The 26,629-nt window shown below is 44.4% G+C and overlaps 1 protein-coding gene across 1 annotated transcript; it reads right to left on the bottom strand.

Annotated features, from left to right (window-relative positions):
- Positions 1-304: 304 nt before the first annotated feature.
- DSC2 (desmocollin 2) lies at positions 305-15,102 on the bottom strand. The gene is made up of 13 exons (XM_081097686.1): positions 15,043-15,102; positions 12,668-12,823; positions 11,260-11,404; positions 9,877-10,043; positions 9,259-9,393; positions 8,837-9,022; positions 6,143-6,399; positions 5,878-6,020; positions 5,045-5,272; positions 3,668-3,904; positions 3,189-3,313; positions 1,294-1,545; positions 305-638 (listed from the first exon to the last, which is right to left on the bottom strand). The coding sequence occupies exons 1-13, from the start codon at positions 15,085-15,087 to the stop codon at positions 441-443; spliced, it is 2,274 nt and encodes a 757-aa protein (XP_080953812.1). The 5' UTR covers positions 15,088-15,102; the 3' UTR covers positions 305-440.
- Positions 15,103-26,629: the final 11,527 nt, after the last annotated feature.

Genomic DNA, 26,629 nt, shown 5'->3' with positions numbered 1-26,629 from the left:
ACAGGAGGTCACGTTAAAGCAAGGTCTCCACGACGTTTCTCTTAGGCAATACTTTAAGTAGCCTACGATAAAGACTTACATTAATCATTTTTATTGCACTGTAAACTGGCTGTTGTCATTATACCAAAATGTAAACAATTATGCAGACTTCCTTAATCTTTCTATTTCTGTGGGTCTCTTGGGGTGGAAGACAAGGAACTGAAAACGATGGGAAGCACTGAGAAATGAGTGCACGCACTCACGGCGCTTCCCCCTCACTGTGCATCTCCCTACGACATTCCATCAGAACAAAAGGGTAGCCCCAACGCAAGCATAGTGTCTTCTATTGAAAACAAGAACAAAAACCCCAACCCTGGTCTTTAATTTAACAAAAATAAAAAATAAAAAGAAAGAAAAGGCGATAAAGCCACTGGGGCTTTGGTAGACTTATCTGGATGCACTCATCTCTTCACGCACGCTTCTGCCAATGTCCTAAATTTGGGTTCCAAATGATCCAAAAAGTCCAGGCGATCGTCTTCCTGCCGTTCGCTGCAGCAGCCCACAGAGCCGGCCGCAGAGCCCTGGCCCTCGTAGCGGTAGCTGAGGACGTAGTCTTGGGCGTGTTCGTGGCTGTCATCCTGATTGCACAGCTGCACTTTCTGCCGAGGGGGGAACACAATGCCTTTTATTATTAGCATTTTCAACACCAAGACTGACCAACATAAAAAAATGGCTTTGATTTACCTTCGATTGTTTAATTTTTAATCAGAGTGTGTCCTCTAATGGATTCCTACGTATAAGAAATGCACATGATTGGTCTGTATCATAAATCACACTGTACATTCATGACAGAGCATGTTTCTAAAAGCCACCCACGGGGCACAAGGATACAAGAAATCATTTCAAGCGATCATCACTTTCCCTTGAAAAATTATGGCTGAAGGGAAATGCATCCCTGAAGCTGATCCCAAATGGATGCCTGCGCAGATCTTTGCAGAGAGGCCTGGTGGCCGTGCCGGCTGGGATCGTCTGATACCACACTTTTGATGTCTAAGCCACGGTTTCCCACAGGGGAAAAAGAAACACAATAATTAAAAATAATTTAAATATCTCACATTATTTCGGGAAGAACTAAAAGCCAAACAACATGTGAGGCAAAGATCCGCTGAGCAGAACTAAGTCAAAGTGAAGGAAGACAGCTTTCCACTGCGTAGACTAATCATTAAAAAATAGACTCAATTAGGCCAATCAATTGCAATCATTCAGACAGCTGAGGAGAAGCCAGTAGGTGTGCAGGCCGCTCGGGGAACGCACCTCGCCCAGGCGGGGCTGGGTGAAGCTGCGCCACTCGGAGTAGGTGTATCTGCCGGGCTCCACCTCCACGTGTCCTGCCCCGCAGGGCTCCCGCGCGTGCTGCCCGCCGCCCCGGCACGAGTCCAAGGTCTGGTGTCCTTTCGCCATTTCGATGGTCTCCTGCCCCGCGTGGATCACCCCGGATCCCACGGTGCCACAGGCCCCGGCGCCCGCGCTGCCCACCGTGTGGGTGGTGAAGCCGTTGGCGGAATACTGCAACAGAACAGCGTGCGTCAGGGCCCACAGAGGGAACGAGAAGGAGAAGGAGAACACAGCCTGCAGACAATCTCTGTGCTAGAAGGTGAGCTCTGAGGGCAGGAGCCTGCCTTGGCAACCCTGAGCTCTAGCTATGGTAACCCAGGCTTCACGTAGTGTCCCAGGCAAGCCGCAGACGCGGGCGTGGCGTGGCCGGGACCTGAGAGAAATCAGAACGCTGACTGTGTACCCTGTCCTTAGACACTTCCCACAAGACTGCCAGCTCCATCTGTCAAAACCCTCCAGCACCTCCCGCCTCGCCACCAGCATTCCAGGACTATTTCTCACATGCGCTTACCCTGCTTACAGTCACTCCCTCCACCTGTCTAGGGGATACAGAGGTGAGAACCAGTATTTTTATTCAGTGTCAAAGCTGGTTCCCCTTCAACTAAAACTAGAATAATAGAAATAAAGTGGCCATAAAAGAGTAGCTGTGGCCTGGGCACGTGTGGGAGGATATCACTGGATGTGTCTCTCTTACATGGATGTTTCTCTCTCTCTCTCTTTCTCTCTCTCTCTCTCTCTCTCTCTCTCTCTCTTCCCCTTCCTTCCACTCTCTCTAAAAATCAATGGAAAGTATCCTCGTGTGAGGATTCACAACAACAACAAGAATTTTAGTTGCAATAAGGAATCTTTTCAATCTAAATAAATAAAAATACATCAGCAGGGGAAAGAAGGCTCCCAGAGCTTGCCACTGATTTGCTATGTTGTGTTGTCAGAGAGAACCTGAGTTTCATTTTTCCCCACCTTCCTAGATGCCAACACCCTTTTGTTTTCTAAATCTCTCCAGCTCTCATCATCGAGCAAGTCTTTTGCAGGGAATGTACTTGTTCCTCGTGGACCTATTAGGCGAGACATCAAAGCCGGGGCCATGTAGTCCCTCGCTGGCCTTGCTGTTTCATACATGAGACCTGAGACTCCTTTCCAACCCACATTGGAGCCAGAAAGACTCCACTAAAGTCCTTCTCACGCGGATCAAAGCTTATAGGCAGTTTAGTGCTGTTGCCAAAAAAATAAAATTAAAATAATTATGCTAATGGTCTGTAATTAATTGAAACCTTTTTACAACACAAACGGCGATTTCAATATATATGTATATATAAAGGTGAAATCATGAAACATTTGAAATAGAAAATAGTGCTGACAGGCTCAAGGATTTTTACTATTAAGTAACACTGGATGGCTACCCTGACATGCCATCTACTGCCGTGGGCATCGGTGTCATTTTATATGTTCCATGGGACCGATGACATTTATATATGGCAAGTTACCTGATTTCAAAAGACCTCTGTTCAGAAAAAGATGATGATAATTGGTTAGGCCAATTTACCCTTTGCATTTATTTAGAAAAGACAGTCCTGGCTGGTGTGGCTCAGTGGGTTGGGAACCACCGCCCGGTGCACTGAAAGGTTGCCAGTTCGATACCCAGTCAGGGCACACTCCAGGGTTGCAGGCCCGATCCCCAGTGCAGGGCGGGCAGGAGGCAGACGATCAATGCGTTCTCACATGGGTGTTTCTCTCTCTCTCCCTCTCCCTTTCTCTCTCTCTAAAAATCAATTAAAATATTTAAATTATAAAAAAAAAAAAGACAAACTACTTACCACTTTGTCATCGCCAGGAGCTTCAGTGTTGGACACAATGAGGTTCTGCTGGGTGACATCATCAGGAAAGGCTTTGGGCTTTTTGGCCGCCCCAGTCGCACCACAGACTAAGGTGAAGAGGATGCCTAGGGGAGGAGAGAGATTCCCTGAGTTTAACATCAAACAGCAGGAGGACTGGATTTCTGATGACTACCACCAAGGCAGCTTTCCCGAAAACGCATTCCCGATAGCTTGTATCAGAATACAGAACAGACACCCTCAGCAGATACGGCCCAGAGGCAGGCCGCATGCTGTGCTCCTGTGCTAAATTTTGTTTACGCTGAGATAACAGAATGCACTTTCATATGTACATTAAATACGTGTGTTCAATAGGCATCCAGCTATAGCCAAGAGAACAGCTATAGATAACAGTGCTGCTCTCAGAATGTGTCTGGAAAGTTATTTTAAAGGCTCTTATTTGAGTGCAAGAAGGGACTCACAAAATAGCAAGGCTATGCCCAACAGGATGGCAAGGATGGCCCACTTTCCAAGTCTGAACTCCCCGGTGCCGGTCCTGGAAACGCCACGAAGCGAGCAGTCGTTTTCGGTAATGCAGTCACACATGATGACATTTAAGGGAGTGGTGTGTGACAGGCCGTGTCTATCTGTAACTCTCACACGGACTGTATATGGGCCAAACGGAAGGTCATTTTGATTGGAAAGACGCGCTGCTGTATCTGAAACAATAAAATAATACCAAGCGTCATAGAATGTCATCGATTTCTCCAGAGCATAAGTAACTATGACAGGATAGTACTCAAATTTCCCTACAAATGGATGTTCCCGATGGGATGACAGAGCTTCTACGAGATGGTAAATGTGAAAGGACCAAATGGTTCTCATCTACAGCCGTTGCAAACATATTGCATATAAATGTTTGTCTCTGTTGCCCCTTTAAAAAGGTCTTCTGGTTTTTGTGATAATATTAATCTGTCCACGAATAAAATCTTCCTCTCCTAACTAGTAAACTTGTTAAGAGATTGGTTTTTATCACAGCTTTAACAAATTTAATATAAGCATTCAGGGCATAATTCCTTTTATACACGATTGTAGACACAGGGCCTTGACTTGCCAGTATGGCTTCTTTACGACCTTATTTTCCTTCCTCCATTCTGTTTTCCCTTTCCCTTTACTCAAGCCCTTTCTTCTTTTAATTTGCCATCATGAGAAGCTGAGGAGTAGTCGTCGTTGAAAGCATGGGATTGACAATCTTTCCAGGGCATCTTAAACACAAACCCCGTTCAGCTGTCTGGGTCTGGAGTCGTGAAAGGGGGCGCGCAGGGAGACAGAGCATCCTGGCCCTGGGGCGGGGCAGTCAGGAGCTGGAGAAGCTGCTGACAAGTTAAGAGCTGACAGAGGGGGTGATGCCCCGGCGTATGGAGGAGGTCCCTTTTACTCTCACCATCTTGTCAGCAGAGATATGATTGTGCTTAAAGTCAGAAGAACAGACTAGGAGCCAAGTTCGGGGAGAATCCCAAGTAGAAAACAATAGTGATGGCACAGACCCTCCCTACGGGTGTGTGGATGTGGAGCAGGAATGGAAATGAGAATTCACGTTAACACCTACGGGAAACCTGCCTTTTTCATTGCTGGTTCCCACTTCTATCTCAGCAAGAAAGAAGTATGCCAGGGTGGCCGAAGGATGAACAGGATAACAGGCGTCAAATATATTAGGATGGGGGGAGGAGCTCAGATTTTGATTGCACACTAGAAACCTATGTTACCCCCAAGAAATTTAATTTCAAACATTAAAAAGGAAAACGTATTTTAGTAGACACCCTCATGTTGAAAAGGTCCGAATGTTTAGACATCCCTACCATTGATCTTTGTCAGCGCCCACACTCTCTGTGCGTCTGCATTAGAGTCCTCCTCCAAACTGAAGTGGAAGGGTGGGCCGTTCACGGGGTCATCCGGATCAGAAGCCACGATCGCCGTGGAGGACATGGTGGGTTTGCAGATGATCGCCGTCTTTTTAAGGATCACGGGGCCATTATCATTCACATCCTCAAGGATGATGCCCAGCGTCCCAGTACATGTCCTTCCAGCTAGGAAATCGGATATAAAAATACAATATTTAATGTCTTGGGTTTTCACTAGGAAATTACGCATTCACATTTTTATTTAAATATTTATTGGGCACCTTTCAAATGGGTTGCACAGACAATCACTGCTATTGAGATTTGTCATTCATCATTCACGAAACAGCTACAATAGACATGGAAACTCCTATGGATGTGAGTTTTGACTAATTTTTAAAAGGAGAAAGGAAGAGAATACGAACAAAGACTTTTGAAAAATATTTTTTTATTTTACTGTGGGGCAATAAGTATGTTCTCTCTATAATGAATTTTTCTGCCAAAATATTTTAAGAGATATGACTACATAACTTGAAGTTAATTTTACTTAAGTCATATTCTCAGTATTTAATGGATGCTTAACTTTTAAAAGTGATTAAAGTTCCAAGCATTTCTGTGACTGTTATTTTATCCTGACATCTAAAACTGAGGGTGCTATTAGAAAGCAGACAGGAGTTAATAAGTGACAGCAAACGTTTCGATGACTCGAAATGCCACCTGGGGAGAAATACACCTGAGAATGTATACCGCTGGCTTGGAAATGTCCGCGGCTGGTTTAGAAGCAGAGTTCTTACCTTTGTCTGTTGCGAGGATGGTAACGTTATAGACACCATTTCTGACGGACTCGGCCTCTCTATCCAAGTTTCTGAAAGTTGTAATTGATCCCGTGTTTTCATCAACCGTGATCCACCCTTTTGGATCATTTATTTTCTTATACCTGCCAAGAAGGAATTAAAATAACAGAATGTACCATGAGCCCAATTACAATCCTGGTGCCAAAATACTAAATTATAAATGTAAAAAATATGGTGAATTTGGAGCTCATGGAATTCTAAACACCTGATGTCGCTGCTGCTCTTTGTGTCTGGGTTGTACGCTTTGTACCCCTGGCTCCTCGTATTCACGGGCGCATTCTCTTTAATCCGCACGGTTTGCACCGGAGGGCTACACTCCGGGCCCTCATCCTGGTTTTGCACGTTAACAGTGATGGTGGCCGTGCTCATGGCTGATTTTGAAGTTGTTTCTCTATAATACGGGGCTTCGTTAACCACCCCGATTTGCAGGGTCAGCTGCTGTCTTTCTTCATAATTCAGCGGCTGCAAAAGCAAGTGTGTTGAAAATCAGGCCGAGACACTGAATGCTGGGCAATGCCAACCGGTGCGCGTAACTCCTTACATTCAGAAACGTGGCGTCAGGAGAACATTAAACACGTCCTCAGAAATGAGGCGGTGGTGGGAGGAGGGCAGTCCTTCACCTGACTCAGTGTCTGGGGAAACCAGTAAAACAGACAAAACCAACCAAACAAAAACCCTGCTCCCCAGCTGCAGACCTAACACCAGGGACATCATAGCTCCTGACACCAATTTCAGGACGTAGTCAATGGAAGTGCTTCAAGGTTAGCACTTGAGACATTCCTGTAGGACAGTGATGGCGAACCTATGACACGCATGTCAGAGGTGACACGCGAACTCATTTTTTTGGTTGATGTTTCTTTGTTAAATGGCATTTAAATATATAAAATAAATATCAAAAATATAAGTCTTTGTTTTACTATGGTTGCAAAGATCAAAAAATTTCTCTATGTGACACAGCACCAGAGTTAAGGTAGGGTTTTTCAAAATGCTGACACGCCGAGCTCAAAAGGTTCACCATCACTGCTGTAGGAGGTCCAGACACTAATCAACAGCTCTTTACTACTCCTTTAATTTTGGGACAGCTCCTGAGGGGAATAAAATGATCTGAACCTGGCTTGAGGTAGAAAACATGGATCAAATTTTATAAAACACTAGAGGCCCAGTGCACAAATTCGTGCACAGGTGGGGTCCCTTGGACTGACCGGTGATCAGGGCGATCGGGCTGTCTCTCTCACCCAGTCCCGGTGGGAGCCAATGGAGGCCAGCCGGCCAGGGAGGGAGGGACCAAGGGAGATTGGCTGGCCGGATGGGGAGGGCCCCAGGGTGTGTCTGGCCTATCTCGCCCAGTCTGGATGGGCCTGACCCCAGCAGCAAGCTAACCCACCAGTTGGAGCATCTGCCCCCTGGTGGTCAGTACGCATCACAGCGACCGGTGGAATGTTCAGACACTAGCATATTACGCTTTTATTATATAGGATTTTTAAAAAGAGAAAAAACATGAAAACAGAAGGAAAGCTTTTTAGACATTACACTTTGCTTTTTTATCTTTTCTCATCCTAATTATTTTCCAAAAAACTGGCAGTAAGAAGTTGAACGGAGGGTTCTTATTTTGCCTGATGTGTAGTTGTAAGGAGAATGGGTGAGACCATTTCCTACAGGACAGAAATGTGTCAGGCCTTAGACTGCACAGAAATACATTCCCTTCTTAGATACCAAGGACTAGGGCAGGGGTTGTTGGGTAAAGAAAGAGACAAGATTTAAAGGACATTTCGTTGCTGTTTTGAAACCAAGAAAACCCACTCACTGATGCGGATAATTGTCATCATTGTGAGAAAAACGCACTCATCATTTCTGATTCATGCTCCCTGAGACTATGTACAAATGGGAAACCCACACACCAGCCCTGAATCGTGTTCCAGTTAACGAGGCAGCAGGTGTCAGCCTAGGACTCTGTCTTAAGCCGAAGAGGCTCAGATCACTGTATGCGCTCACTCTGGCCCTGGAATGAGCAGTGAGTTCTACGGAGTTGCTGTAGAATAGCATTCAAAAGAAGGTGTACAAGTATTCACATGTCTGAATGGCCAGGACACTAAGGATGAGGTGTAAACCGGACACCCGGGACGCTCTCCAAGCAGCCGCCCTGTGGTGTGACCAGGAGCAGCTCGTCACCTGGGAAAGTCAGTAAGTGGAGGCTCCTGCCCCAGCTCCAGGCGATGGGCTAGGAACGCCTGGCCCTGTCCCCTGGCATCACAGCTGTACGAGGTTTTCAATTGTTAAGAGACAATGGTTACACCGTGGATACCATTATCGTATTATTTGAATACATTTATATCTATTTTTAAATCATGACTTTCCATAAGGTTCCTCACGCTAGTCATTTTAAATTAATTTATGAAAATAGGGTTGCTTCTGAAATTTAAAGTGCCACTTATGGGCTATTTAATCAATTGGCCAAAAGGTACAAATTTCCACTTATAAAGTAAATATGTTGTGGGAATGTCATGTACAGCATGGTGGTTAGAATCCTGTACTGCATATTTGAAAGTAGCTAGGAGCGTGGATCTTGAAAGTCCTCATCACAAGAAAAGTATCTTGTAAGTATGTGTGGTGGCAAATACTAACTTGACTGTATTGTGGTGATCATTTTGCAATACATACAAGTACATCATGTTGTCTACCTGAAACTGATATAATGTTATGTCAATTATACCTCCATTTAAAGAAAAAGGCTCCCAAAATGAACATTTCCATCCCATTATGTATGAAGAACACAGCATTTACATTTTTCTATATACCTATATTATTCCTACATTTACCAAAATTCCTTTCTTTTTATTAACTCTACGATACTAATCTATAATATCATAAGCTACAAACTAATTTACTAATTTATTCTTACCTTAACCACACACAGCACCCCTTCATTGGTTTTGGGATCTGTTACAATTTTAAAATGTCCATTTTCATTTCCATTTAAAATGGTATAATTAGCTCTCCAATTAGCGGTATTAATTAAATCCTTATCCTCAACGCTGACACGTAAGATTTCCACATCCACTGTATTTTCTTCCACCGATGCCACATACTAAAATAATAAAAACAAAACAAATGAATTAGTAACTCACAAAAACAGAACACCACGTGATGGAAGCCTGCTTCTTCTCATTTCCGAAGTTCTATGTTTCCATGATCTTAAACTCGGACTCCACGCTGCCGCCAGGGGATCCCTCATTTGAAACCACGGGACATGGATGGAGATGGGCATCGTCAGCAATGGACACCGGGTGGCACATCTTTCTCCTGCGAAGACCATGTACTCACAGAAGAGCGCGTGAAGGTCGGCAAGTGGTCATTCACGTCTTCAATGCAAATGATGCAGATCGCGGTCGTCTGCAAGCCAAAATGTTGGCCATTCATGTCCTGCACTTTTATTTTCAGCTGGTATTTATCCAGGAGCTGGAAAGAAAGTAAGAATTAAATTGCAGAGTGAAAGCAGCATTATCAATGAAGTCTTATTTTCCACTATACAATTTTCCCCGCATTAAAAATTTAAGAGGGACACTGTTCAAGTTCATTGCTTTCAAATGCTGGCAGAAGAATAATCTCCTTTCACAGGGGTCGCCTAAGACCATCCTGCATATCAGATATTTACGTTACGATTCATAACAGTAGCACCATTACAGTTATGAAGTAGCAACAAAAATAATTTTATGGTTGGGTCACAACATGAGGAACCGTATTTAAAGGGCCAGAAGGTTGAGAACCACTGCATTAGAGATTCAAAATCAATGCACTGCAAAGTTAATGACCCCCATTAACATACTTAAAATGCTAATTTTTGGAAAACTGGATTCATAACATACTTTTCAAAAACACATGGGCCACAGGTGCTGTTAACCAACAACATGGCAAACGATTTCTCGTGAATATCGGTGTTACCTCTCTGTCTAGCTGGGACGTCGTGGTGGTAATCACACCCGTGGTCGGATTCATGAAGAACAGGGTGGGGGACGCTGGCAGCTGCTGCAGGATGGAGTACTTGAGCTGTGTGTGCAGCGTGCCAGGCTCATCCTTGTCAGTCGCACACACCTGTCCCACGGTGGAGCCTACATAGTGAAAAATCCCCTTTAATTTCCAAAACTTTTACATTTTAACTTTCCCTTTAAATATATATGTTTTTATTGATTTCAGGGAGGAAGGGAGAGAGAAATAGAAACATCAATGATGAGAGAGAACCATTTATCGGCTGCTTGCTGCACGCCCCCACACTGGGGATTGAACCTGCAACCCAGGCGTGTGCCCTGACTGGGAATCAAACTGTGACCTCCTGGTTCATAGGTCGATGCTCAACCACTGAGCCACACTAGCTGGGCTCAACTTTCCCTTTATATCATTCCTTTCCACCTACTTCAAAAATGCTTTGGAACACTTACTTACATATCAGAGTAATAATCGTTTTTATTATAATATAATAATAGTTTGCGGATTTCTAGATGACGCATCCCCTCCTTTTCAGTATCCCAGTGGCCTAACATTTTGGAATTCAGTGACCATATCCATATTTACTGCGTTCGGTGTATAACTTTATAAATGTTGGTAATATTCCTTCATGGCCTTTGTATTTCTAGACTAAAGAGTTCTAATTATTCTTTAACGTTTTTCTATTTGTAAGCTTGTACTTAAATTGATCATACAGGTCTGTTTTCTCTGAAAATTCTTGGTTTGGTTGGATCTTTCTAGAGGAAGACTCAAAGACTGCATTCTTCCAGCTAAAATGGTCCATTCCCACAAGATGAGAAAACATCTCTATTATTATCAATGACCTTTATGATTATGCCCAGAAGAGCGTCAATCATTTAATCACTACGGAACATCAGTAGATCTCTTCAAGGCTAGGATTTCAGTTGCTCAAGGCGTATTTTTTTGAGTACATTCTCTTAAAAGGACTTCTTTCATCTCACACATTCTTCTCCAAGCTAAACTGTCCCCTTTCCTTTCTGATTCCACATCTTCCCTGGTAATAGTTACCCAGGCGGCAAAGTAACGTTTATTGAGTCATTAACCTTCATGACAAACCTGCATATTGATACCCCCTGTTACAGACAGGGAAACTAAGGCTTGTCAACATTTTAGCAATTGCCCAGGGTCACAGCACGCAGCGAGCTAGCGAGAGGCAGAGAGAAATCACGCCCAGAGCGGCCTGATGAGAAGTCCCTCTTCCCTACCAGGAGGACATGCTGCCTCCCAGCGGCAGAGGAAAACGGAACTTTGGAATTGACAACACCAAGTTGGCAAACATCGTTAAAGTGGGTGGGCACTCACCAACTCTGGAATGTTCCGCAATTGTAAATATGTAAGTTGAATTTGTAAAAATTGGGTAATTATCATTTTCATCCTCAATCCTGATGAGCAGGGGAAGTGGGAATTCTGGGTGATAGCCATCTGGGGTCGCTGCGAAGGCCACAATCTGTGAAGAGAGTAAAATAAGAAGAGCAAAAGCAATCCATCAAAGTATGGCTCACGCTACTGTCGGCTTTAAGGTGTACACTGTTCCGCGCTGCAGTGTGAGGTTTACCACCTGTTGCTATATTTGGACGTGGACATACCCTTAATGCCACAGAAGGTGGTTGATTTCATGATGTAGTCCAGCACTTTATGTTTAAATTTGTCTAAGGTAATAACAGATAATTCTGGTTTCCTCACTGCTGCTGTACAAGAGTGTAATGGTTTTCATTATTATTTCCCCCAAACAGCCTTAAGGATGATTATGTTTTGTTTTCTTTGAAAGTTTCAGGTGCATTAATGTTAAATACAATTTTCTGGATCTTTTTTAACTTTGGATCTTTAGGACTCCGAATTTCCCATGTGCCATGTACTCAGATATTGTCTTATTTTCTACTAATTTTGGTTTTAGGCATATGGATGGTTATATTTAGAAAACTGTCTTCATATAAACTTTTTGATTTAAAAAAGGGAGAGTGCAAAATAGAACAAATGAGTGGCTGTAAGTTGTGTGGAGAATACAATCTATTTTTTTTTTTTATTTTGTAACATGAATTTTAATCCCAGTTCTTCTCAGAACAACTATCATAGAAAGAACAGAAAGCACGGGTGTTTAGAGGGCCATGCTGTAGCAATTCTATCCCTAAATATTTTACTTCAAAGTATAAATGCCTGTGTGGTTAATTTGGTCTACTGGTGAATAATTAATCAACAATAGATGTAAGCTAATTAAAATTGATTTAAGCTAATGACCAGGTCCTGCTGGAAACTCAATACGTTAGGTTCAACTCTTACATTATTACCTCTCATTCCTCCAAGGGAAGTTACCCAGATGATGAAACGACTGAATAATCTGTCCGTGGTCCTTACTTGCTCACCACAAGTTAATTTTCTCCCATGCAAAGGTACGGGGCCTCACTCTACACCTCACTTACCTCCCATCTCTCTCTCGACCATAAAGAGGCTCACAGAGCTTTCTGGCCAACTAAATCACTGTTTCTGAAGTGGTACGCCTTTTTCTTTTGGAAAAACAAACAACAAAAACAGTAAAACTACGACACCAAGAACTTTCTAAGAGAATCAATGAAATTACTTTTGCCTCAAGCCAAGTCTGCGCTATCAGAAGCCTCGATGATAAACTCAGAAAACGGAAAAGGGGAAATGAATAGGGAAACACAACAGCCAAGTTTAATCATTACTGAAACAACATGTACACGTTAGACTTTACCTCAAAAGAGGGATACTGCTCACGATCCACGGGACCAGTACAGAACAGGTTTCCGGTGTTCCTCTCGACATAAAATAAATTCAGAGGTACTTGGTCGACTCCAGGCCCACTTATAGAATAGTATACAGTGTAGTTTTGTGCTGCATCAGATTCGATCTAGAAGGTAGATATTATATACGTGAGACAAGATTTTATTTCAGCAAAACTTTCACCTATACCCTATCTAATAAAGAGGGCATATGCTAATTGACCATCACGCCCTCACAAACGGCGGTGCCCACAGCCACAAGATGGCAGCGCCCAGTCCCCTCAGCCCCACTGGGGGCCTCGGGTCCTCCTGCACCCTCCACTGACTAAGGTTCAGGCAAGCAGGGCTGGCCGAGGTGCAGGCAAGCCTCAGATGGAGGCTGTCCAGCTGCCCAGGGCCAGCCAGAGGCTCAGTTAACCAGGGCTGGCCGAGGCTTGCGCTGCCGGCAGTGGCAGCAGCAGAGGTGCGATGGGGCATCGCCTTCCCCTGATCGCTGGGTCGCCTCCTACCCCTGAGGGCTCCTGGACTGTAATATGGGGCAGGCCGGGCTGAGGGACCCCCCTCCAGTGCATGAATTTTCATGCACCGGGCCTCTAGTATTTATATAATCACTATATCATTACTAACTGCCCTCTATTTATCATTATGTATGTATGAATGAAAAGCAAAAGAGAATAAGGACATCTGATAATGGAGAAATTTCAAGAGCAAAGCATGAAGAGAATAATGTAGTAGAATCTTTTCTAGAATAACTAAGGAAAATGTGTATTGAACCTCTATGACTTTGCCTGTCTTAGAAAACAAAGTATTTTGAGCATGAAAAATTATCCTGTTGTTTTTCCTTGTTGTTAATCATCACCTGGGGATATTTTTTCCATTTATTTTTAGAGACAGTGCGGGGGGGGGGGGGGGGGGAGGTTGGGTGAGGAAGAGAGAGAGAGAGAGAGAGACAGAGAGAGAGAGAAACATTGATGTGAAAGAGACAGGTCAATTGGTTGCTTTCTGCATGCACCCAGACCAGGGCTAGGGCTTGAGCCTGCAACTAAGGTATATGCTCTTGACCAGGCATCGAACCCATGACCCTTTGGTCCACAGGCTGATGCTCTCACCACTGAGGGGCTGGCAAAAGTAGGTTTACAGTTGTAATACAACTAAATAAAACAATAATTATAAGTAATAATACAAGAATAAACACTGTTTCACATGCTCACAACTGTAAACCTACATTTGCCCACCCCATATGATATAATATTTGAGATGAAGTGTTCTGCCTGGATGGCAAAAACTTGGAAAATGCTCTCCTGAATTCGTGCTTGTTATCTGTCAGCATCTGCTTTATTACAGGAGCTGAGTTTATGTGTGTCGGGCGGGGGATCGTGAGACTAAAAATGGCATCATATCTTGGCAAGGGTAATAGTCTGGTGCTTGATTCAAAAGCAAGTTTTTCCCAAGCTGTGTTCAACCTCTTGGTAAGATCTTGACGCTGGGATGATGAGCACAACTGCTTTCCAGCCATTTCTTTCTCAGCTTTATTTGCTGGTGTCTCAGCCACATGAAGTCTGTGGGTGGGATTTAAAGGAGGATTCTCTCTCACCGTTTCAAGAACTGAGGAAAAGAAACCCAAGTCATGGACCGAATGGTGGTGGCCACTGGTAGTGGAAGAAGGCAAAGAGAGCTGCTATGGTTTTCACTAAATGTTTGAGATAGAGAGAGAGAGAGAGAGGAGAGAGAGAGAATGTGGATCCAGTTGATGGAAGCAGTGGACCTGAGAGAGAGAGAGACAGAGAGAGAGAGACAGAGAGAGAGAGAGAGAGAGAGAGAGAGAGAGAGAGAGAGAGAGAGGTGGATCCAGTTGATGGAAGCAGTGGACGAGAGAGAGAGAGAGAGAGAGAGAGAGAGAGAGAGAGAGAGAGATGTGGATCCAGTTGATGGAAGCAGTGGACCTGGGGATAAGCAAAGGAAGGTGTATGTGTCTCTTTTCTTCACAGCATTTGGCCTTTTCTCAACAAGCGATTTTCATCCTTTTTTTACGGGAGATGTTGGGAGTTTTCTAGACCACACCCAGGCTCTGTGATCCCCTTGTTGGTAGGAAAATTCATTAAGAAACCGTGTGTTTGAAGGTCTTAAATGGGCTTTACAGCTTTATTAATGGCCCTTGCGTGACTAAAACTGCAAAAAGTACATGTAGGTATAAAGACATATTTATACCCATATATTTAAACATATGCTATACATACCCATTCATTAATATATTCATATACCACTATGCTTTAAAAACTCACTGTTTAAATAAAAAAAAAATGGCGGAAACCATAGCCCTTCCCAGTGGAAAGAAAGTAGACTGTACCTGTTGAAGAAAAAGTGGAAAAGGACCCAAGGAGTTCTCCATCATTGAGCAAGGAATTGGAGCCCATCTTCTCTTGGCACGCCTGAGAACTTTTTCTTTGGGATGACTTGGCTTTAGTGCCTCATTTAGGAAAAAAAATAAAAATAAAGTCAGCAGCCATTTTATCCTCAAGCACTAGAACATTGATGCGTCTTTCTGCCCTCATGGGGATTCGCTGGGAGGTGTATGAACGGGTTGTGCTTGAAAATAAAGCTAAACATCAACACTGCAAAATGATAATGGAGAAACAACACAGCGATCCTCTTGCGAAAATAACTTGATGGGCATATGGAAGGAAGAGAGATGAAATTGTAAGCCGAGAAGCAAAACTGAAAAAAAAGTTTACTCTCGTCACACTGCCATGCAAAAACATGGAGGGAGAGATACGCAAAGAGAATGAGTAGACCATGCATCCTTCTGAGTTGAGTGTAAGCATCTTCCACTCACCAACAACTGGGAGGAGTCGGGGAACCCACAGAGAGATCTGTCAGAACGAGGAGAGAAACGTGAACCCTCCAACTGCTGCAGTGAGTAATGGCCAATGGCTGAACAGAAGGCACTGTGACCTTGGGTGCCACAACGTCCTAAGCATAGGTCGGGTCAAACCACAACCTAAGACAGCCATCTACTTTCTAACACTAAAAATCATGCTGTCTAAGGGGCCGCGAGGCCTCCAGATACAGTTTCAAAACTTGTTTTTAAAAATTGATTCTACAGTAAAGATAAAAAGTGCTCCTTCGTGTCCAATCTCAAGCTCCTATGCTATAGCTCATCTCAAGTTCTTTGATGTCCCAAATTACTACCTCTCATTAACCCATGTTGCACAATCCCTATCCATTTGAATACTGATTCACTGCATCATGGTTTCCATCCTTCTTCAAGCTAAACTATCCCGTAGCTTTTCTGATCGCACTTTTTCCTGGTAATGTTAGTTACCCTGAAGGAAATCCTTCATCTACTTCATTTTGTAGTTTGGTACCTTTGTTTGATGCTCTAAAAGGACATGCATTTTCTTTTCCTCGTGGTTCTCAGAGTTGGAAAGTGAGATGGTAAAATGTCTCTTCTCGGAGGAAAACAGAACAGCGTTTGTTGTATAGACTGAACCATCTTCTAAAACTTGGAAATCAGCATCACTTGAATGAATTAGATTTGCGGACTTCAAGCACTCCCTCAGGTTCACTGCAAAAAAGTGTGCACAGCAACCATTTGTAAGGTCAAACATACCAATATATGGTTTTAGCAGTAATGTATGCCTGGGGGGAGGGGGAGGGCAAAAACTTAAAATTAGCTACACTGACACTTGTAAATTTTTTGTTTTTTAAAAAAATATAAAACTCTGGTTAATTAAGTTGTGCTAAACACAGATTAGCACATGCATCACTTCTAACACATATACTATCCCCTTTTAAAGAGAGACATTTGTCTTGATATAAAAGCATTTAAACCCCATTGTTTGAATATTTAAACTAATACCCAAAAGTTTTTCTTTATTACAGGAAATTAGTACATTTGAAGTAAGTAGAATCTAGACCAGCCGTGGGCAAACTATGGCCCGCGGGCTGCATCCGGCCCATTTGAAATGAATAAAACTAAAAAAAAAAAAAGACTGTACCCTTTTATGTAATGATGTTTACTTTGAATTTATATTAGTTCACACAAACACTCCATCCATGCTTTTGTTCCGGCCCTCCAGTCCAGTTTAAGAACCCATTGTGGCCCTCGAGTCAAAAAGTTTGCCCACCCTGGGCTAGACAGTTAAAATTGGCAGTTATTGAATTAAGATATTATTGAACTCTTTATGTCTATTATTAAATAGTCATCATATTCTGTGTTCTCATTGGTCTGATTTTTTTCTTATACAGTTGAGTTATGTAAAAAATTAATTACTGCAAAAACAGTATGTGAAAATCAATGTCAATAAGATGCCAAAATGTTTTAGGACAAAAATCCAAAAACAATACCATTATATTTAGGAAATAGTTTCAATACAATTTCTCAATTTCACAGAAACATGTTAAAACATATACCATATCCTTCAATTAATTCAAATATTAATAATTTTTATTACTCAAAGTAAACATTTTATCTATTTCATATAATCACGTTTTTAAATAAAAAAACAATATTCCTTTCATTGGAATGATACCATAAGCATTATAAATGATAATGTGCTATATTAGTTCTAACTCTTAGTTCCAATGCAGTTATTCCTCTGAAAGTTACACTCATTTTACAAGATTGTACAAATTAGGCTTTTACCTATTTTGGCAGTTCTTACCTCTACCAACAAATTTCTCAGCATCCAGTTTGGAGGGAACATGTAGAGTCACTGTTTTGCAGGCATCACAGGCACATGTTAAAATCTAAAAATCAATTCAACATTATGAATTAAAAATACTTCTAATGTATACATATAGATGTATGTGTGTGTTTATATAAGATAAATTTGTACAATTATAAATCAGTTTATATAATTAACAAAATAAGATAATAATTATGCTGGAGTAAAAAATCAGAAAAACTTTATCAGGGGTAAGAAGAAAACAATAGACTGAGAGTCCTGGCTCGCTCCTTCACAGGGAATGTAAACTCAGAGAATCCCTCCCTCCTTGGGCTTTGTCTCCTCTTCTATAAAATAAAGTCAGTAATAATTTCCCAAACTCAGTAGGTATATTGAGGAACCAAAGACAACCTATGCCAGAAAGCACCAAAACTATTAGGAAGGCAGCACAGGTGTGTAAATAGGAAAGAGAAACAAAAACAAATTTAATGATCCAGCAAAACGTTTCAATTAACTGCCAAGTGCGTACATGAGCTGTGGGGCCAAATCAATAGCAGCCTGAATAAGACCCTGGTGCTTCTAGAGAGTAGCACTGACTCACTGCCCTGGGGTGATTCGGACCGTTTCCATGTAAAACACCCCACAGGAGAGAGCCCTTACCTTTGAAATACAAACTTATTTTGAAGGCCCATCTTCTCATAAATGAGAGTTAAGGTCATTTTAGAAAATATTTTACTTAAATTTTTTTTATGAGTTAGTGATTTATGGTGAACCAGCCAATTCCAATACAATATATATCTGAACACACTGCAATTTAATGCCATTTTCTCTGAAATTTTACAATGGATGCTTCTGAAAAATGCACAATTTTTCTTCTATAGTTTGACCAAATGCAAGATAAGTAAAAGTAACATTTACATCATTACTTACAAAGTCTATAAACATAAATTAAAGCCAGCAAAATTTGAATAAAATATTTTACTTCTGCCCAGCAGGCGTGTCTCAGTGGTTGAGCAATGACCTATGAACCAGGAGGTTACAGCTCAATTTCCAGACAGGGCACATGCCTGGGTGGACGGCTCCATCCCCAGTAAGGGGCATGCAGGAGGCAGCCAATTAATGACTCTCTCTTATCCTCGATGTTTCTATCTCTCACTCCCTCTCCCTTCCTCTCTGAAATCAATAAAAATATATTTTTAAAAAATTAATTTTACTTCCAACACACATTGAAGAATCTTTATCTAATTTTAATTACATGTGAAGAATCAGGTAACACAGAATAATATTTCACTTGGAAACTGGGACAGACACAATGAAGAGAGTGTGGGAGCTGGAAATTAAAATATGGGAGGAACTGTCCAGGCTGCATAGTCCAGAGAGAACAGGAGTGGAGTCAGGTGACTGAGGTGATTGCAAGCAAGCATCCACTTACTCATTCAACCAACATTCAGGGGCTGCTTACGAGCTGCTAGGCAGTGGCCAAAGGCTACAGCAATGAACAAAGCAAAGTCCTTGACCTCATGGAGATAACATCATAACGAGACTAAAAAAGTTAACACACAAATGCACAAAGGTCACATGACGCCAAGAGATACACGTTACAAGAAAAACAAGACACGGAGAGTGACAGAGGGAAGACCAGAAGCTTGAATGAAATGAGGAAGCGAACCAACCAGTTCACCAAAGGAAGAGTCTTCTGGGGGACAAACCAGAGCGAGCATCCTGGAAGGGAGCTTGTGTTTTATGGGAACGAAACAGAGGCCCTCGTAGCAGAGCACAGTGAGGGAAGAGTGACAGGAGGTGATATTAAAGAGATAGTCAGGGGCATGTCACACAGGGTCTACAAGGCCCCACGAAGGAGTGCAGACTTTACTCTGAGTGCAGAGAGGAGCAGCACCAGGTTTAGGAGCTGCAGAGGCATATTCTGGCAAGCATTTACATAAAATCATTCTTCATTTGCATGGACTCATTCCGGTGACTATGTGACAATAGGCTATAGAGAAGCAAAGATGGAAGCAAGGAGACCAGTTTGGAAGCTATAGTACAGCGGTTCTCAACCTGTGGGTCGTGACTCCTTTGGGGGTCGAACTACCCTTTCACAGGGGTCGCCTAAGACCATCGGAAAACACATATATAATTACATATTGTTTTTGTGATTAATCACTATGCTTTATGTTCAATTTGTAACAATGAAAATACATCCTGTATATCAGATATTTACATTATGATTCATAACAGTAGCAAAATTACAGTTATGAAGGAGCAACGAAAATAATTTTCTGGTTGGGGGTCACCACAACATGAAGAACTGTATTAAAGGGTCGCAGCATTAGGAAGGTTGAGAACCACTGCTATAGTAGGAATCTAAGAGAGGAAGGATGGTGACCTGGACTGCGTAAAAACCAGGGAGAAGGAAAGAATGAAGACAATACTTTGGATACGTGTCCCATACATCCATTGATTCATGCATTCAACAAATATTCATGACTGTCTCCTATGTGTCAGACACCGAGAAGTAAACACGATCCTCACAAAACACTTGGCTCAAGGGTGAAGCACATTTGCAATTTCAGCAAAGGAGGGTAAGTGCTGTAACAGGGAGCACAGGGTGCCATGGGATATGGGAGAGCGGGGAAACTCGCCCCCTGTAAGAGCCAGATGATGTCACCTGAAGAGCGGCTCACTGCTATCCGTGTCAAGAAGGAGCAGAGTTTATATGTTCCAAGCAGAGGAATGGCATATGTAGAGGCTCGGAGACGACACAGACCTGAACATGAAAATCTGGAAGAGCTGATGCATATAGCACGAGAGGAACAGGAGTTTAAAATGTATTCAGACAAGTAGGTGTGGGCAGATTCTGAATAGCATTAACAAGGCACATGAATCTTATTTCCTACAGAGAATCAGACAAAGACTGGTTTTAAGCAGGTAAATTACATGAGAACCTTTCCATTTGAATAAGTAAGTCTGACCTGTGTGAAGAATGGATCTGGAAAACAATTTTCATTTCCAATAAAGGCAGCCAGGACATTCAGACAAACCCCCATGCCAAAAATGAAAATGATGGGTACGTTGTTTTGTAGCATCCTAAAGCATCTAGCAAGGAATCGCTAGGCAAAAATAGGGCAAAGGAAAGACACAGAATAGTAACTAGAAATGACTTCTGATCTGAAAAGATTTGACTATTTTTTTAATTCCCTGGAAAAGAGTGAAATCAAAACATGGGTCCAACTTTGATCTAAGACAAGTGTCACCCACGTTAACCTGGGACCAAACCTAAAGCCTTCATCGTAGGGGTGAGCTGGAGGTTAATTGGCCCTCGCATGGGTCTGGGATACACATTCCTGTCACTTGTTTGGTCTAGGAACTCATGCCAGGAATTCACACAAAGGCCTGGCATGTGATCAACACTATGATGAAAGACAGTTGACGAAATTCAATAACTGCTCTTTGATTTTTTTTTTAAAAGGCCCCAAATAGGAAGCAATAAAATAAATCCCCAGGAGGAAACTTCTTCAGTATGATTTTTATATTATACTAGAGTCCCAGTGAACGAAATTCATGCACGGAGGGGTTCCTAGGTCTGGCTGGCGATCAGGGCCTATCGGGACCATCTCACCCAGTGCCGATCGGGGCCAGGCTGGCCGGGGCCTGCCGGCTGCCGGAAGGGGCCTGCTGGACGGGGCCTGCTGAATAGGGGGAGGAACCGTGAGAGTTTTGCTGGCCAGGGGGAGGGGCTGTGGGAGGTTGGCTATAGGAGCGCACTGACCACCAGGGGGTAGCTTCTGCATTGAGCGTCTGCCCCTTGGTGGTCAGTGTGTGTCATAGGGACTGGTTGTCCGGTCGTTCGGTCGTATGGTAGCTTAGGCTTTTATAATATAGAAGATTGTAATCACAACATCAATGGGAAAGCACAAATGGCAGCCACACTAAACTCAGAAACAAGACAGACTTTCAAAGGCCATTGTTTACAGTTAATGTTACATCTATATATATAAAACCCTAATATGCAAATAGACTGAACAGCGGAACAACTGGACAACCAAACAACCAGTCACTATGCATGCATTGACCACCAGGGGGTGCGTGCAGAACATGGCAGGCATTGGCAGCAGGCAGCAGAGCGTGGAACATGGCGGGCATCGGTTGCAGCAGGATGGTGGAGCAGGTGAGCAGGGGAGCTAGACCGAGGTGGGGTGCCAGTTGCTGTCATCAGGGCGAGCATCTGGTGGTTACTGAATATTCTTTGCTTCCGTGTGCCGTGGTCCTGCTGGGTGCTCACACTTGCTGCTGGAGCCAGCTTGCACCCACTGCTGGCAGCCGGTGCCGGTCCCAATCGCTCAGTGCCATCAGTGGGTGCGAGTGGCAGCTGCCGGCCCCAATCAGCCCTGAGGGCTTCTCCACCTCCCTCTGCTCCTAAGGGTCGATCAGGACAGCAGCCACCACTCACACCCACTGATGGCGCTGGCCCCGCTTGCACCCACTGCTGGTGCCAGCCCCAATCGCTTAGCGCTGTCAGTGGGTGTGAGCTGGGCCAGCGCCCTCAGCACATGGGAGCGGCAGTGGCAGGAGTGGGGCTGCTGGCAGACAGGGGACTGGGGACCACGGCGGGAGGGGCTGGAGGGGGGGCGTGGAGGATGGGCCAAGACTCACCCCTGTGCCCACCGCAGCCTTGCAGCCCACAGTTCCTTCCAAGGTGCACGAATTCGTGCACTGAGCCCCTAGTTAAAGTATATCAGGCAAGAGGAAGATAGAAGATGGCATATGAATTGGAAAGGGAGAAGTAAAAAAAAGTCTCTATTTGCATTTGATACGACTATTTACTTTTACTATTTTCTGCAAAACCCCAGCAAACCAACCAATAAATTACTATAAACAATAAGAGAACTTCAGTAAAGGAGCAGCAATAACAATTAAAATATAGAAGTCATCAGTATTCATACACATAAATAAAACTAGTTAAGTAATATCATGGAAGAGAATAAATCATTTTCAACAGCAATAAAATAGAATCCTAGGGAGTAAATTTAACAAGAAACATGTAAAACCTACTTGAGAAAAATCTGAAAATATTTCTCAAGGGCACAGAAGTGGGCTTGCAACAGACATATCTTTATTTTGAAAAGGAAAATAAACAACATAAATGTATCAATTTTAACTGTTATAAATTTTATAGTCCTAATAAAAATCCCAACAGTATTTTTACTGGAACTAGACAAGATGATTTAAAAGGTCATAAGAAAATATCAATAATTAGGAATAGACAGGAAAATTATGAAAAAGAAAAGCAATGAAAGGATATTAGCCTCAGCACATATTAAAAGATCCTATAGTCTTAAAAATAAAAATAATGCGATATTCGTATATGAAGAACTGAAAGATACTAGATGCATTCAATTTGGAAAGGGAGAAGTCAGTTTCAATTTGCATGTGATGTACCTGTAACAGCCCATAAAGGTAGTAATTTTTGTTCCATTCACCAGCTGTCTATGAGACTTTCAATTTCTTCACCTTCTTGCCTACACAGCAAGCTGTCAAACTTTTGGATGTTTACCAAATAAGAAATGACTCAACATAGCCTTAAATTCATCTTTTCTTATTATGAATGAGGTTGAAATATTTTTATAGGCCATTTTTGTTACTTTATGGGAATTTTTCATGTTCATGTTCATGTCCATATTCTTGATTCAGAAGAGCACTTTATATATTAGATTAACCTTTAAAAATGTGATCTGAAAATTTTTTTTCCACTGCCAGTTGCCTTTGACTTTGGCATAGTTTGTTGCCATGGAAAAGTGTTTGCCTCTGTATGTTTTAATATTACTGATTTTCTCAATTTTAATAAATGGCTTTTGAAATCTGAGCCATAAATTTCTACTCCAAATTTAAGTAGAAATTCATGATGTTTCTTCCTCTCTGTAAAAAAAACCCAATAAAATATATTTTAAAATTAAAAAAAAATATTAGAACAGCTAGCAAGACTGTAGGGGCAGCAAGTGCAAGTTTACCATCTGCACGCTATTTGCCCGAAGGTCAGCTGTTTGGAATTTTATTGGTGTTCTGCATGAGTTATGGATTCAACTTTATCTTTTGCCAAATGACTGCCTAGATTAAGTACTGCGGCCTCATGCCACATACACACAGTGTGGTATACTACGTGTATATCTATCTCCTCAACGATGTGATAGGCCATCTACCATAAAATAGCTTTCTAGCAAGTCATTTACAACCTCTATGGAGGGGGAGGGAGCTGGTGACACCTACGAGAAGTACAGTCATTTATACTGTTACCTGGCGATCCCATTTCCGGTAATCCATTCCCGTATGTTTGATACACTTCCCATATATGAAATAACGTATATAAAGGTCTGTGCATGGTGGCATTATTTGCAATAGCAAAGAGTAGCAGCAGAGGTGATGGAGAGCAGTGAAGGCACCCAGGAGATATTTCCGAATGTGGATTTCAAGGGGCTGAAAGGTGGATCGAAGGAGGGGAACAGTGGGGAGAGAAACAAACAGCGTCCAGACTTCCTTGAGGAACAAGGTGTATGGAGTGTCACTGAAATACAGGACACCAGGAGAAAGGCAACATTGTCTGGGAAGATAAATGTCGCGCCACACATCATCCTAGGGTAGAGGGATATAGAGGCCTCTTGTTCAATGGAGATATCCAAACTAGCAAAATAAATTTAGTATACTAGTATGTAGGCACCTGGATGACATTTTAGGGCCCAGACCTAGAAGGGGAGTCCGATTCTGAAGAAGAGATGAGTGAATTTCAAGAATAAAGGCACGATCTCCCCGGTGGAGAGGGATAGGAGTGATGTGGACTTAGCAATAAGGACGCCTGATGATTTTAGAGAGAGACGCTTCATGGGTGTTCAGGCAGAAGCCAAGGGGAAGTGGGGGGAAGTGGAATGGGGAAGGATTCCTTGGTGTATGCGGGCCATCAAATGTCAAGGGCGTCCTCCAAAGTCATGCTTATTTACTATCTTCTACTCAGACAGTCTCTACGCACCTTCCCCCTGGAGGCCCAGGACCACAGTAGCCACTGAGGCCGCCCAGCTCTGCAGAGAGAGGCCCAGGGCCGAGGATCCACTTAGGGCCTCACACCAGGCCTTCCCTCCCACCCAGGGCAGCAGAATGAGGGGGCACCCAGAGGCCCTGCTCTCTCCCCAGCCACCTCGCTCTATCCTGCTGTGAAGCTAAGCAGGACCCCGATGTATTTATTCACTCATCACCACTTTCTTCTAAAAGGATCTGCGATGAATGCAGGCAATGCTACTTACTGCCTGTGACTAACCACACCTTTTCCTTAAAAAACAGAAAAAATAAAAACAAGGACCCAGGAATTTAGTGAAGGGTTTGGAGTCCATGGGGTTCTAAGGACCTTCCAATAGTAACAACTACAATTTCATTACCTAACAATTTGAGGGATTCGCTTTATTAGAAAAGTAAGAGCAAGAGCGGTAGCGAAGGGGGGACACTGTCCCACTATTTCAGCCCCTGTTCCAGCACCGACACCCCACCCCCCCAGGAGTCTTCCCAGGTCCGTCTGTCTGGCCAGTCCCCGTCCATCAGGTTTGACTGCAGACGTCAAAGGAGCCAGCGACCCGAGCCAGTTTGCCCCTTTTGAAATGTGCCACAGGGGTTGGCAACAGCTGACCTTCGGGCAAATGGTGTGCAGCCCCAGACGGTAAACGTGCACTTGTTGCCCCTACTGTCTTGCTAGCTGTTCTAAATTTTTTTAAGTAAATTTTTTTTAAAAAAAATTAAGTATATTTTATTGATTTTTTTTTTTTTTTTTTTTTTTTTTTTTTTTTTTTTTTTTACAGAGAGGAAGGGAGAGGGACAGAGAGTCAGAAACATAAATGAGAGAGAAACAGGGATCAGCTGCCTCCTACACACCCCCTCTTCTGGGGATGTGCCCACAACCAAGGTACATGCCCTTGGCCGGAATCGAACCTAGGACCCTTGATTCCGCAGGCCGACGCCCTATCCACTGAGCCAAAACGGTCAAGGCCACTGTTCTCCGTTTTGAAAGCTCCAGTTACCCTCCAGTTACCGCTTCTCCTTCCAGAAGCCCAGGAGGCCAGGCTGGGTCACCTCCGGACCCACACCCTCCGGGCCGCTCCCGGCGGGATCTGCGCCTTCCGGTGCCCCAGGCGGGTCAGCCCCGGAGCCATCCCAGTCCCACCCGACCGGCCACCCCTTCCGCTCCCAGCCCGGGGGAGGGTCGCGGATGTGCGGGTGGGCGGAGGGCGGAGCGCAGAACCAGATGCTTCCCTCCGGGGAGCGGGATCTGGGTGGTTATTTCCTCAAAATCAAGGCGAAGGTGAGCGCCCAGGGTGGCCAAAAAGGAAAATGGAAACCAGGGGGCTCACCGAGGGCTCGCACATCTGCCACCTGCGGAGGGTAGGAGCCGGGGTCCAGGCCGACCACACACGCGCGCACACGTGTGCGCACACACACACACACACACACACACACACACTCACTCACTCCCACAGTCGCCCGCGGGCCCTGCGTTTCTGGGGTCCGGCCGGAGGCCCCCCAGGTGGCCTGGACCCAGGTGGAGGCGCGGGGCCCGGAAGGCGCACAGGGGCGCGGGCTCCCAGGCGCCCGGAGGCCATGCTTTCGCGGGGCTCAGGCCGCCCGCTGCTCTGATCGTGTCTGCGGAGACGCCTCCGCTACCCGGGGATCGGGATCGCGGCGCCGGTCGCCAGCCTCTCCCGTTTCCTCCGCCCTCCCCGGCGAGCCCCCAGCTCCATTTGCTCGCTGGTCCCGGGCTCGCCAGCGGCGCTGCCCACCGCCCTGCCCCCAGCACCCCGCGCCCCGTCTGATCGGAGCAGGGCGGACCGGGCCGGGCACTCACCGCGAGGGTCAGCAGCAGCCGGCTCAGGCTCAGGGCTCCGCTCGGGTCGCGCGGGGCTGCGGCGGCCGCCATGGGCGCTCGCTGGGCGGACACGGCCGGGGTCCGGGGCAGCAGCCGGTGGGCGCAGGCGGGCCGGGGGAGCAGATGGGGACCCAGAGGGGTCGGGCGCGCGGCGGCGGAGCGAGCGGGCGCAGGATCCGCGTCTCCCGGAGCCTCTGAAGCGCCGGCCTCGGACCGCAGGGGCTTTTCCTGCGCCCGGGGTGGGGTGGGGTGGGGCTCCGGCGCGTCCAAAGCCTCGGGCCGGCCCCTCCTCCGCCTTTTCCTAAGCCCGCGTTTCTGGGTGATGCGCCGGTGGGCACTCCCTCGGCCGCCACCCTCCCCTGCGCACCCGT

The sequence above is a fragment of the Myotis nattereri genome (assembly GCF_964212035.1).
Source record: "Myotis nattereri genome assembly, chromosome: 8".
NCBI classification, from domain to species: Eukaryota; Metazoa; Chordata; class Mammalia; order Chiroptera; family Vespertilionidae; genus Myotis; species Myotis nattereri.
This window is presented reverse-complemented; position numbering and strand designations above follow the sequence as displayed.